The following is a 12,641-nucleotide window of genomic DNA, read 5'->3' on the forward strand; positions in this document are numbered from 1 at the left end:
TTTAGAACACAAAGGAATTCACTTGTTCTGTTTGTTCATAGCCCAGAAATATTTTTCTTCATGGCCCTGATCAGCAAGTGAAAATAGGAGACTTCGGTCTGGCCTGCACAGGCATCATACAGAACCCAGACTGGACCAGCGGGGACGGGAAGAGTAAGTTTTGGCACTTTTTTTCCATTAAAGAAAATAAGATGTCACTATTTAAAGAGAATTATGAAGATTTAATAGCGAAGTGAGGTAGAGACGGCGAGTTGTTGTACGCAGAGTCAGCGTGCCTGCACGTGTTAATGCTGCCGTATTTAACGTGTAGCTTTTCAAATCACAGGACCACCAACACATACTTCCAGAGTGGGCACCTGTCTGTACGCGTCTCCCGAACAGTTGGAAGGATCTGAGTACGATGCCCAGGTAGTGTCTCCTGCGTCTTCCCTTTTGCTGGGCTCCCTGCAGCTGTCAGAACAGAAGCACCGCGCGTGCAGTGGAGGTTCCCAGGGCGGGGCTTGGAGATGACAGTCCTGTAGTTTATCGACGCGCCCAGCGCCCAGCGGACCGAACAGGAAACTTCACTCTGCAGCGGAACCTGCCTGCGTTTCTTTAGGTCCTTTACGATTTCTAAACCCATGGGCATAGCGAACAGTGTGTGAAATGAGCTTTCCCTTCAGAGTGTCACATTTACCCCAGGAAGTGAGAATTCAGAGGCCTCTTTTCAGCCTTCCATTCTTGTTTCCAAGCTCAAGTAAGTGCCAAATAATGCTCTGGGGCAGCGTGTCCCTTTAATCCACACTGTTTCCGGAAGGAACGGTAACTCCTTCTCTCACCATGAAACCTCATAAAGTCTATTCTTCTTCATGAATCATTGAACTTCTTTGTTTTGTTTTGTTAATCCTCACCCAAGGATATTTTTTCCATTGATTTTTAGAGAGAGTAAAAGGGAGGGATGGAGAGAGAGAGAGAGAGAGAGAACATTGGTGTGAGAGAGACGTAGCGATTGGTTGCCTCTGGCACTCGCGCCCCTCTCCCCCCAGGGTGGGGAGTGAACCTGCAACTCAGGTACCTGATTGGGAAAGAGCTGCCCGAAAAGAACCATGGTCGTTTCAGAAAACATGTGTAGTCAAGGCCTTCCTAAGAAACTTATTTTCAGGAGAAGAAGCACAGAGTCTCTGCAGAGTGCTAAGCTTTGCCAAGACTTCCTACTGTAAGTGAAGCAGGGTGAGGTTGGCGGAGGCCCCTGGGACACATGTGGCCCCAGCTCGAGGGAGCTCACATCTGTGTCCGGCGGGCCAAGGAGGGGTGGATGGAGTCAGGTGGATGGTACAGACTGCTGTGGTGACGGGATTATCCTGTCCTCACCTGGCCGTCAGTCCTTTGTCCCACGAGCCCCTTTTGGTATTAAAGGGAGCGGCTTTGTGACAGGACTTGCCACCTCGCAGTAGATCTGGCTGGCAGGGAATTGCCAGCGAGAGATGAGCCAGCCGTTCGTTAGAGACTATGAATCATCCTTTCTAAGAATGCTCTCCTGTTGGAGAGGACGGCGTACTGACGTGGACCTGTGATGCTCGCTGTGTATCTCATCACTCCACGGCCCTCCCCCCTTTTGCAGTCGGACATGTACAGCTTGGGTGTGATCCTCTTGGAGCTCTTCCAGCCGTTTGGGACAGAAATGGAGCGCGCACACGTTCTGATGGGCTTGAGAACTGGTCAGATGCCCGAGTCCCTCCGCCAGAGGTGTCCCGTCCAAGCCAGGTGCATCCAGGAGCTGACCAGAAAGAACGCATCCCACAGGCCGTCTGCTGTGCAGCTGCTGCAGAGCGACCTTTTCCAGAATTCCGGAAGTGTATGTACAGGTTTTTTCATGCTGGGGGAAATATGGCGCTTAGAATGTGTTTAAATTGAGTCCTATTTCATGAAGAACAGTAGAGCTTACAGTGAGGTCTATGGAAACCATGTTTGAGCCCATTCTGAGTTCCCAGTCGCACACTATTTGCCCAGTCTCATCTCGCTAAGCCAAAAGGTACTAGTTCTCCTCTCCAGCTCTGGTGTGTAACCTTCCATAAATGATTAGAACATGCCTACCAGTACAAAGGGACAGAGCAAAGGGTAAAATGACAGCAGTCATTCTCAGAGGGTGAGCAGGGCTGCCGGAGACCGCCTGAGCCAACCTGAGATCATCAGCAGTCACATGCTATTCTGGCGCTCTGTCCTGTGCGTGGCGTTGCCCTGGGCAGCCCACTCCCTTCCTTCTACCTGACCCGCAGAGGGCTGGCCCCTCATCTGCAAGTATGACTCATCCATTCTGGCAACATGACTCACCCATTCTGTTGCTTGAGAAACTTGCTGAGAGTTGAGCTTGATTCAAAGATACGTTCACAGATCCTAGAGCACTTTGCTCCTCAAAGCGTGGTCCTCAGACCACCAGCAGCAGCATTATCTGGGGCTCATTAGAAACAGGATCTTGGGCTCCACCCACATCTACCGAGTCAGAATCTGCCTTACGATGACCCTGAGTGGCTGACACACAGTGTCCGAGCAGCACTACAGAGAGCAGTGGTTGTCTCGTCTCCAGACCAGCAGCATTAGGTCACTGGAACGTGACAGAATCCTCAGGCCCGCCCGCACACCTCACCGCATTCAGGGGTGGGGGCGGGAGTCGGGTGAGGGGCAGCCATCTGTGCTTCAGCAGGTCCTCGAAGTGACTCTGGTGCCCACTGATTTGGGGACCTCTTATAGTAACTGTTTTGTTGATTTATCTCCTACTCAAGGCTTATTAATTTTCAAGTAAAACTGAATCTTACTAGCTTGAATGATAAACAGGTAGGTGGAGTACTTTTCTGAGACTTTGAAAATGGCAATAGGGTTATTAAATGACCAATGGAAGGGATTTCTAACTCCCAGTTAAGGTAACGTTTGGAGACCAAGTATTTGTGTTTATGGTAAGGATTTCGCCTGTCTTGTAGAGTTTTTTTTTTTTTGTTTTTTTGTTTTTTTTAATATTTTATTGATTTCTTACAGAGAGGAAAGGGAGAGGATAGTTAGAAACATCGATGAGAGAGAAACATCGATCAGCTGCCTCCTGCACACCTCCCACTGGGGATGTGCCCGCAACCCAGGTACATGCCCTTAACCGGAATCGAACCCGGGACCCTTCAGTCCACAGGCCGACACTCTATCCACTGAGCCAAACCGGTCAGGGCTAGAATTTTTTATAAAAGAACCTCTACATACCTGCACACAGTAAGTGTATGTGCAGGCAGTCCTCACTTTGCACAGTAGAGCAGGAGTGTTAAGAGTGACCAGGCAGAGCTCAAACCATGCCGAGGTCTTAATAATCCAGGGGAAAGTTAGGGTTATTCCATGACCTTCAGAATGTGTATCAAGGCATTGAAACTCTCTTATGGAAATGAAAAACCACCACCTGTAAAACGAACATTTAGTGCAGTATAATTGAGGATTCGTGTTTCAAGAGTAGTTTGAACCACGCCCGCCTCCCCTCCCCTGTAACTCAGGGCGCTGAGTTGCCCTGCTTCTGGTACGTTTGGCTCAGCCTCCGGCACCTGGTCTGGGGAACTTTCGCTGTGAAGTGTCTTCTCGAGTTCACAGAATGTGAGGTTTTTGCTGGTGTCGCTCTCGGGGGCAGCGCCATCATTTCCCTCCACTTGTTGCCAAGTCCCCTTCCTTCGTTCCGGGGGTGCCCACCCATCCAGTGGCGGCAGGGCCAGCATTGCCAGGGCGGCTGTGTCTCCTGTGAGTGCTCTGGGTTGACTCGATTTCCACTTCCAGCACTACTGCTTTTCCTTGGCTTGCCCTCCTTGGCCAGTCCCCTTTCAGTGGTCCATTTTTGAAAAAAATGCCACTTGGGTCTCCCTGGGACAGGGAGGCAGCCTGGCTACACACGTGGCCTGTGTGTGGACTAACAGATGCACTGACTGACTTTGAGTGAAGGGATGTGACTGTCCGGATCAGGACGTCTCTAGGTTGGTGTTTTGTGGATAAAACTCGTGGTAACGGACATTTGAACCACGTTGCTGGGTTACTGGCCTAATTTCACTAAGTCAGTGGTCGGCAAACTGCGGCTCACGAGCCACATGCGGCTCTTTGGCCCCTTGAGTGTGGCTCTTCCACAAAATACCACGTGCGGGCGGGCGCGTACGTACAGTGCGATTGAAACTTCGTGGCCCATGTGCAGAAGTCGGTTTTCGGCTCTCAAAAGAAATTTCAATTGTACTGTTGATATTTGGCTCTGCTGACTAATGAGTTTGCCGACCACTGCACTAAACTGATGACTGGATCCATGCATTTTGGGACTGTGCAAAGTGAGGCGTGCTTGTGTATTTAAAAGGAAAGAAGCCGTTTTAATGGAGCTTAAACATTTCTGTTTCAGGTTAATCTCACCCTGCAGATGAAGATAGTTGAGCAAGAAAAGGAAATAGAAGAACTGAAGAAGCAGTTACGCCTCCTTTCTCAGGACAGAGGGGCTAAGGATGACATGAAAGATGGGGGTGTTCCTGTCTAGCTTAGTCTCTAGAAATATAAACATGAACTTCAACTCTGTAAGCTAAAGCCAACTGGAATGTAGTTTCAGTCTTCATTAGGGTATAGATGGCATTGGAACTCGACTGCTCTGACTACACCAGTTGAACTCCTTCCCCTTTGTCCCACAAGCTCCTATTCCTGCATTTCTTAGTATTAGTGTCTGGTCTCTCAGACAGAAAGTTTAGACATCATCATCATCTCTTTTTCTTTTGAACTCTGCCTGTTCTCTAGAAGCTTCTGCAGAAATCTGAGTGTGCTCCGCACCCAGATCCGGCCTGTGCACAAGCTGGGCTGGTGGTTTTGACAGCTGCCATTCTATTTTTACCCTCACACGCTGCCAGGTAACCACCAGGGCATCCCAGTTCACGCCAGGCTGCCTTTGCTGCCTCCGAGAGAAAACTTCAACTTGGCCGTGTCCGTGGCCCAGCCTATTTCTGTTCTCCTCACCTTCAACTTGGCATCAGTACGCCCTCTCAGAGCTCTGTACTCAGTGCCCCGAAATGGTCTGCCCCTGCATTGTTCTTCACAGCACCCGACTCCTGCCTTCCTCCAAGTCCACAATGTGAGCCGCTCACCTCTGCGCCCAAAGGCCTGCCGCCTGGCTGGCAGCTGTGGCATGTTGTACACGATACCGTGAATGTGAAATAAAACAGACCCGCAGGTGACATGGTGCTTTTATTGACGCCCCACAACTGGCCTAAAGACGGATGTTGGTGCGAGTCCCTTCACCAACAACAGGACGAAACAGCACCGTTCTTAAAATCTAAGCCCTTTGCAATCAATTCCCGAGATTCCCTGAAGGAGCTTGAGGGCAGTGCTGAAAGGGGCCAGGTTCTCGCAGGCCTGCATCCACCTCTGCACGTTGGCTGGCACGGGCACGCTGCGGCCCCCCGCCTGCTGGAGCACAGACCAGAGCACCACGTCGGCCACGGTGAGCTCGTTCCCCACGAGCCAGGGGCTCTTCCCGAGAGCGGAGTTCATGGAGCCGAACACGGCGGCTTTTTCTTTGCTGCCGCCTTCTTTCAACTGGAAAACGGCTGTATCTACCCAGCTGTCGATGAGGGTCAGATTTACGGCGTTATGCTTCTGGCCGAACAGAGAGAACAGAAAGCGTGCAATGTTCCCCTCTCCTTCAATGGGGCACATCCTCTGGACGCTGAACTTCATCTGAGTCTTGGGCACTGAAAGGAAAACACCCGTGAATGTCAACAGGAGCAGCACCCGGAGGAGGACTTGTACACGCGGGGAGGGGATCCACTCACCGTGCACTGGTGGCAAGGAAAGGGGTATTTTCAAGGAGAAAAATCACATTTTTAGGTGTGATATTAAAGTTTAAACTATGTTTAAAGAGTGCAGCCCTGACCGGTGTGGCTCAGTGGATAGAGCGTCGGCCTGCGGACTGAAGGGTCCTGGGTTTGATTCCGGTCAAGGGCATGTACCTTGGTTGCGGGCACATCCCCAGTAGGGGGGTGTGCAGGAGGCAGCTGATCAATGTTTCTCTCTCATCGATGTTTCTAACTCTCTATCCCTCTCTGTAAAAAATCAATAAAAAATATAAAAAGTAATAAAGAGTGCAGACTGTATGTTAGGAAAGTAATCACGTCTGGTACTTGATCCTGACAGTTTTCAAGCTAGAAGGGATCTCAGACCATCTACTCCAACCCGTGTCTGGATTTGCAGGATGGGGACGAAACCAGGAGTCCCCTCGCCCAGGTCAGAGACTTAAGGCATCCCTGGGTGAATGGCATTACCTCACTGTATAAATGTCACCAGGGGAGGCATTCTTTAGTGGGATAATGAATAAACGATACCCTGCCATCCTTTTATGGCCAGCTGGGAAGATAACATCAGTGTCCCTGTAATGATAGGTTTTGGAATGTGAGGGCAAGACGGCCATGACAGCTGCTACTCCCCTGCTCAGGCTGGGTAGACAAGATCACTAGCAGCCCGATGCATGAAATTCGTGCAGAGTAGGCCTGCCTTCCTCAGCCACAGGCAGGCACCTGGGACCCGGGCTTCCCTCACAGCCCGGGCTTCGTCCGAAGGTCGTCCGGTCTAATTAGCATATTATGCTGTTATTATTATAGATTATTATAGATGAGGTACATTTCACTACACAGGATAGGAGTTGAACCCAGTCCCCTCTACTTACCATTCTTCCAAATGAGAGTAAAGCCCAACTGGTATTCGTGGCGGGGCTGATTTTTAGTCTGCTCGCCAAAGCACCTGAGGAGGTTTTCTGGCACGTTCTTGACTGCGGAATGCGTGTGAACGGTGGACAGGACCTTGTACTGGCCGCAGAGCAGCTGGTGCAGCACGAGCAGGGAGAGGGGAGGCGAGGCAGGGTTTGCATTGATCACGATGTCCTTCAGGGCCCCGTAGTCCTGGGGGAAACCCAGACAGCAATTTGAGTGAGTACTTGTACCAGGTGCTATTCTTATACCCTGATGCCCATGAAGGAGGTGCTGCCATCATCCTACCTCACAGCTGATGAAAGGAGTGCTGGGGAGATACGTGACTTATCCAAGGTCACTCAGCCCAGGGAAGGGGAGCTGGGCTCTGAGCTTCGTCCACCCCCTAGCCCCTGCACTGCTGGCTCCTGACAAAAAGTTGACTTTTACTGTCAAATTAGTGAAACAAGTTAGGAATGACACTTCCATTTGTCCCTAAGTTAAAAAAAAAAATCACATGCAATTATAATCGGCTTTTCCTATCTACGGGTTTTACGGGTTTCACACCTGCAGATTCAACCAACGGGGGAATGAAAACTATTTCTTTTGTTGTTAATCCTTTCCTGAGGATATTTTCCCATTGATTGGAGGGAGGGAGGGAGAAACATCGATGTGGGTCCTGACCAGGGTTGGGCATCTAACCTGCAACCCAGGTACGAACGTGCCCTTGACCAGCAATCAAACCCTCAACCTTTCGGTGCGTGGGCCAGTGCTGTATTGATCCACACCGGCCAGGACGGAGAACCTTTTGATCCATGGTTGGGGATCTGCAGATTCTATGCATTGTCCTGTCCTGTCATGGAAGGGACTTGAGCATATACCGATTTAGGATCTGAGGGGGATTATCCTGGAACCAGCCCCCACGGATACGGAGGTATGACTACATTCCGTTTACCAAATCTTTCTAACACCTCACCACCTAACAGCATCTCGTTTCTGTATCTACGTTATTTGTGTTTGCACTGTGTTGAGTCTCTTGGAGCCAATCTGGCCTCTGGTCTTGCACTCCTGACCGACGCCCTTCACGTGGGCTATGATGAGTGCTTTGCAGCTGTCTGAACACTGTGTCACTCGACACTGTGCCTTCTGAGGTATCCACATTCATCTCCAGCGGCATGTGCTCTGGGGAGCCTTCCCAGTGGCTGAGACTGGCACCACTGACTCATCAACTGGACTGGCTCCCCAGGGCCTGCCAGGTATCCCTGGGGCCTTTGCACACAAACATGTACTGGGTGATACAGGGACATGTGTGAAGAGATTTGGAGGTGACAAAAGACCGAGCCCTGGGAGAGACTAATTCCACCTCCATTTTTCAGGTTCTCAAGTAGTACCATTTCTATCGGCAATCTACAGGAGGGTATTAGCGGGGATTCTTGGGACAAACACTTTACACCTCCAGTAAGTAATACTTTGTAGTAACACATTCTTTCCTTACCTGTCTCTATACCCTAAATTGGCTGAATACTGTAGACTGACCATTAAAGGTGGCCAATGCAACTTCATTTTAATAGAGCAAACGGAATTTCGCAAAGTACACCTGCCATCTGGCCCTGTGGCTGGCTCTCGGGAGGTGTTTCAACAGGATTGGTGGGATTCTGGGCAAGCCAGAGCCCTGAATTTCAGGCTGCTCTGCGTCAGGGCGGACGGCTGAACCTGGGCAGCATGGGGGAGCGATTCAAGGTCTGTCTCTCCAGGGCTCCGGCTGCTGGGATGCTCCAGGAATGGGGAGAAGCTGTACCGGACTCCCCCTCTGCAGCAGTGGGTCCGAGGGGTCAGCAGCAGCTTTAGCATGTGCTTTGGCTTCACTAGAGCTCGTGCACCCACTCAGCACAACGGCACAATCACGCCGGGGAGAAAAGAACGTGCTTTGTCCCACTCTAAAAACCAGCACGCCAAGGCTCCACTCACACGAGCGCTAACCACCTAGCACGCTGGCGCTCTTTAGTTTTAAGTGAACTCACCTTCCCAAGTACTGAATTTAAGTCCAATGCATGGGCTGATAAAGCGGTGGGCTCTTCGGCCTGGATTATGTTGGTTACGTCCAAGTCCGCATCTGGCGTCTGAATCATCTTGGAGAGACCATCGACTGCGGCTTTCAATTCGTACAGACGTTTTAAAATGTTATCCTGACGGGACTCCAGAGCTTGAAGAGATGGGTCAGACCCTCCCTAAGCAAATCAACACCAGAATGTTCATTTCCTCGATCAAAGCAGTCTGCTTAATTTGATCACTTGCCTTCTACTTAGTTCCACAAATTCATCAAACCTCCCACCTTTTAAAAAACAGTAAAACGAACTAGCATTATCTCATTTCTCCCATTGTCTAATAGGTCCTGCAAGTAGATCCACAAATGCTTTAAAATAAATAAAAAACATGACTGAAAGCCCTTTTGTATGACTAATTTCAGGTAATTTAGTCTAAGAACAGAGAAGAATAGAAAACAAATACGAATTGTTCTTTATTCATATTAAGCACTTTGCTTAAACAAATAGAAAAAAGGGGGGTCAGTGAAAATGTAACTCAATTAATACTAATAGAAGGGAAAAGGGTACACATATAGGTTAAAAAAAAGTGTCCTTTGGCTTGGAAGTCTGTCCGAGGTCAAATGGTCAATTCCCCAAATCATTCACTCTCAGGGCAGTACTGGCACTCTCAGTGTAGAATCATCTAGAACTTTTCACTGCTGACATGTATACATATGGAACACTTACATTCTTCATTCACCGAACTTTTGCGTCTTTCTTGCCTGGTATAGTGACTGGTATACAATAAGTTACCCATCATGTTTATGATAAATCTCAAATCAATCTCGATTTAACTTATAAAGTGATATCAAGAAACCTCCCAGTACAGTCACATTGTACTAGCTCCAGATTCCTGAGCTCTCACAATAGACCGTCCACTTTGAGTTGAGAAAATAAAACATGAGCTAAATGCTCATCATGAGAGAGAACAGTCAGGAACATGGCAATGACCTTGAGTTATTAGAAAGATGCAGTCACGATACAATGCGAGTGTAGGTGTACTTGCTCACATCTGAGTGCTGCCAAGTTTAATTCTTGGGAACATCTGTTCCCCCTAGTCCAGCCGTGGGCAAACTACGGCCCGCGGGCCGGATCCGGCCCGTTCGGCTGTTCTATCCGGCCCGCAGAGCCGAAAGAGCGGAGGGTTCTCTTGCTCTCCCCTCCGCTCCTTTACTTTGAATTTATATTAGTTCACACAAACACTCCATCCATGCTTTTGTTCCGGCCCTCTGGTCCAGTTTAAGAACCATTGTGGCCCTCGAGTCAAAAAGTTTGCCCACCCCTGCGCCTAGTCACTCCTAACACTGCCCTCTCACGCGGATCGATTCACCACCAGTGCTGGCAATTTTCTGGAATTCACTTGCTTCTAAGCGTGCCTGCTCCACTGTCCCTGCCCAAGTCCAGGACACCGTTTTTTTTCACCTGGCCTACTTCCACTGGTCACCTCGCACCCATCCAGAAGATGGCAGCTAGAGTGATGAGAACAGAGGCAGACCCTGTCACCTCCTCCCCCGTGCTAACCTCCTAAGCTAAAAAGCTTGCTGAATCGTTTGTATGATTTGTCCTTTGGCTGCGTCCTTTCGCATAATTCTCCCCTGCTCTGTCTCTAGCCATACAGTCCACGGGATTCCTAAAACACACCATGCCCCCAGTGGCCACTGGACTTCTCCTCATTCTGTTCCCTCCCTGCAACATGCCTCTCTCTTATCTCATCTGTTTAACTCCTCTTTACCCTACAGCTGAATTGCCACCTTCTCCTCTCTCCTTGCCTGATGCTCTTGTTTAAGATCAAACAGCAAAAAATATAAGGCAGGAACAAAGAACAATAAACAGTTCCGTATGCCACTTGAATAATAAGGTACTGTAAATGGACTGAACGGCCGAACAACCGGTCGCTATGACGTGCGCTGACTACCAGAGCGTGCATGCGAGCGGAACATGGCGGGCACTGGCTGTGGTGGGATGGTGGAGCAGGTGAGCGAGGGCGCCAGACCAAGGTGGGGCACCGGTCGCTGTCATCGGGGTGAGCCTCTGGTGGCTACTGAAAATTCTTTGCTCCTTCGCGCCGCAATCCCCCGGGGAACTCGCACCTGCTGCCGGCCCTGCTTGCATCCGTTGCTGGCACTGGAGCTGCACCCGCTGCCGATGCCCGGTGTCGGCCCCCATCACTCGGCACTGTCAGCAGGTGCGAGCAGTGGCTTTTGGCCCCGATCGCCCCTGAGGTTTTCTCCACCTCCCCCTGCTCCTGAGGGGCGATTGGGGCCAGCAGCTGCCTCTCGCACCTGCTGCCAGTCCTGGCCCCAATCGCTTGGCGCCTCGTCAGTGTGTGGGAGCGGCAGTGGCAGGAGCAGGGCTGACGGGACGGGGGGGGGGGGGGGCTGCGGTGGGAGGGGCTGGGCAGGGGCGAGGAGGATGGGCTGAGACCCACCCCTGTGCCCACCGCAGCCTTGCAGCCAACAGTTCCTTTCAAGGTGCACGAATTCGTGCATTGGGCCCCTAGTATTAATAATAAAAGGGCCCCAGCATAGCTGGATCTCACCCCTTGATCTGAGGCATGAGGAAATGCTCAAGTCTGCTTATCATCCCTTTTAATGTTGGGCTGTTGTTTTTCTTGCTCAGACTAGACTATGACTTGGCCTATGTGTTTACCCACTTGGTTTTATACGTATTTGGAAGCAGTTTATTCTTCCAGTTGCTCTCCTCATGCTGGATTTCTAATCATCTGTCTATCCCCACTGCCATCATCTACTACAGAAGGGGGGCTCCTAAGGTTATAAGCTTTGGGGAGGATGCCAGCGTCAGGAAATTTATACACGGCTGGTGAGAGCCTACATCAGTGCAACCACTCTGCAAAGCAATTTACAGTATCTAGTACTTACCCTTGAAGGCAGACCTGCCCGCTGGGTCAGCAATTCCATCCCTAGTAAAATAGCCTATGCCTGCTCCTGTACAAAAACATTCACTGCAAAATGAAGGAGTTTACAAAGGGCCTGCCATCCGTGAGCAGTGGGATGGGGCAAACGGTGGGACAGCAGACCCGCAGAGGACGAAGACTTCATTTCACGCAACAAAGCGAGTTCTGAAATCATGTCTAGAAGCAGCAGCCAGACACACGCCACCGAACTGCATGCCATTCACGTGGCTTAGGGGTGCATCCTTAGGCGGCGCAGCAGGAGAGAAAAGCAGGACATGATCCCAGAAGTCGGGCCCTTTGGGGTAATTTAAGTGGGGCACTGACAACCTGTGTTACCCTGGGTGACACTGGTTATTCTTAAAATGGCCATTTACGTGCTCTTCACTTTTCTGTGAATAAAGTTTAAGTAGCTATAAGCGAAAAAAAGAAAATTGATACACGAGCCGGGCCTGGAGGGACCCCGGGCCCTACTCGCGCATCTCAGCTGGCTACCACGGCGCCTGCGCAGTGAGCGGTCGGGAGGCCTTGGCGCCTGCGCACTGAACGGATGGGGGGGGGTCACGCTCCTACCTGCACGTGGCCCGCATTCTGCGCCGGGCTGCTGGTCCCGCGGTGCACGTTGGGGAGCCGGTACATGCAGGTGGGGAGCTCTACGCTGAGAGATGAGCCACCCTCATGATAGGGCTTTACCTGGTACATCGGCATCGTGGGAACCACAGGAGGGACGGTGGCGGGTGGGGGACACGACCGCCCAGAAACCGTCAGAGACTACCACGTATCGCGGCCACCTCCTTTCTTGATCCGGATTCGGGCGTTCTGAATCTCACAGTTCGTGTGCTCTAATTGGCTCGGGCTCTCTTGACGTCACGACCCCTATTTTTCATACCACCAATCAGCGAGAAGGAGATGGGAGCATCTGTTTCCGCCCCACCCGGAAGGGGT

General features: G+C 50.7%; 2 protein-coding genes across 5 annotated transcripts in view; one reads left to right on the forward strand and one right to left on the reverse strand.

The window, feature by feature from the left end:
• The window catches only part of EIF2AK1 (eukaryotic translation initiation factor 2 alpha kinase 1), a 28,449-nt gene extending 22,383 nt beyond the window's left edge, over nucleotides 1-6,066 (forward strand). For both annotated transcript variants that reach the window (XM_080671635.1, XM_080671636.1), the window contains exons 12-15: nucleotides 42-153; nucleotides 326-408; nucleotides 1,601-1,834; nucleotides 4,379-6,066. In XM_080671635.1, the coding sequence (XP_080527761.1) occupies nucleotides 42-153; nucleotides 326-408; nucleotides 1,601-1,834; nucleotides 4,379-4,510 (561 nt within the window). In that variant the 3' untranslated portion in view covers nucleotides 4,511-6,066. The remainder of the gene's footprint in view (nucleotides 1-41; nucleotides 154-325; nucleotides 409-1,600; nucleotides 1,835-4,378) is intronic.
• Nucleotides 5,189-12,518, reverse strand: AIMP2 (aminoacyl tRNA synthetase complex interacting multifunctional protein 2). Of its 3 annotated transcripts, none has more exons than XM_080671642.1 (4): nucleotides 12,390-12,518; nucleotides 8,723-8,929; nucleotides 6,683-6,914; nucleotides 5,189-5,711 (listed from the first exon to the last, which is right to left on the reverse strand). In XM_080671642.1, the coding sequence occupies exons 1-4, from the start codon at nucleotides 12,402-12,404 to the stop codon at nucleotides 5,287-5,289; spliced, it is 879 nt and encodes a 292-aa protein (XP_080527768.1). In that variant the 5' UTR covers nucleotides 12,405-12,518; the 3' UTR covers nucleotides 5,189-5,286. The 3 variants fall into 3 exon arrangements, with proteins under 3 accessions (XP_080527768.1, XP_080527766.1, XP_080527767.1); XM_080671640.1 differs by having other exon boundaries at nucleotides 12,270-12,516; XM_080671641.1 differs by lacking the exon at nucleotides 12,390-12,518 and adding an exon at nucleotides 11,665-12,208.
• Nucleotides 12,519-12,641: the final 123 nt, after the last annotated feature.

Source organism: Plecotus auritus (assembly GCF_963455305.1).
Source record: "Plecotus auritus genome assembly, chromosome: 6".
Lineage (NCBI taxonomy): Eukaryota > Metazoa > Chordata > Mammalia > Chiroptera > Vespertilionidae > Plecotus > Plecotus auritus.

What these genes read in the sequence shown, in the direction of transcription:
- AIMP2 (XM_080671640.1), bottom strand. Translation starts at nt 12,404, where the DNA reads ATGCCGATGTACCAGGTAAAGCCCTATCATGAGGGTGGCTCATCTCTC. An exon ending in TAAATTCAGTACTTGGGAAG is followed by an intron (nt 6,915 to 8,722) that starts GTGAGTTCACTT and finishes GGTTTCCCCCAG; the next exon opens with GACTACGGGGCCCTGAAGGA. An exon ending in TACTCTCATTTGGAAGAATG is followed by an intron (nt 5,712 to 6,682) that starts GTAAGTAGAGGG and finishes TTTTCCTTTCAG; the next exon opens with TGCCCAAGACTCAGATGAAG.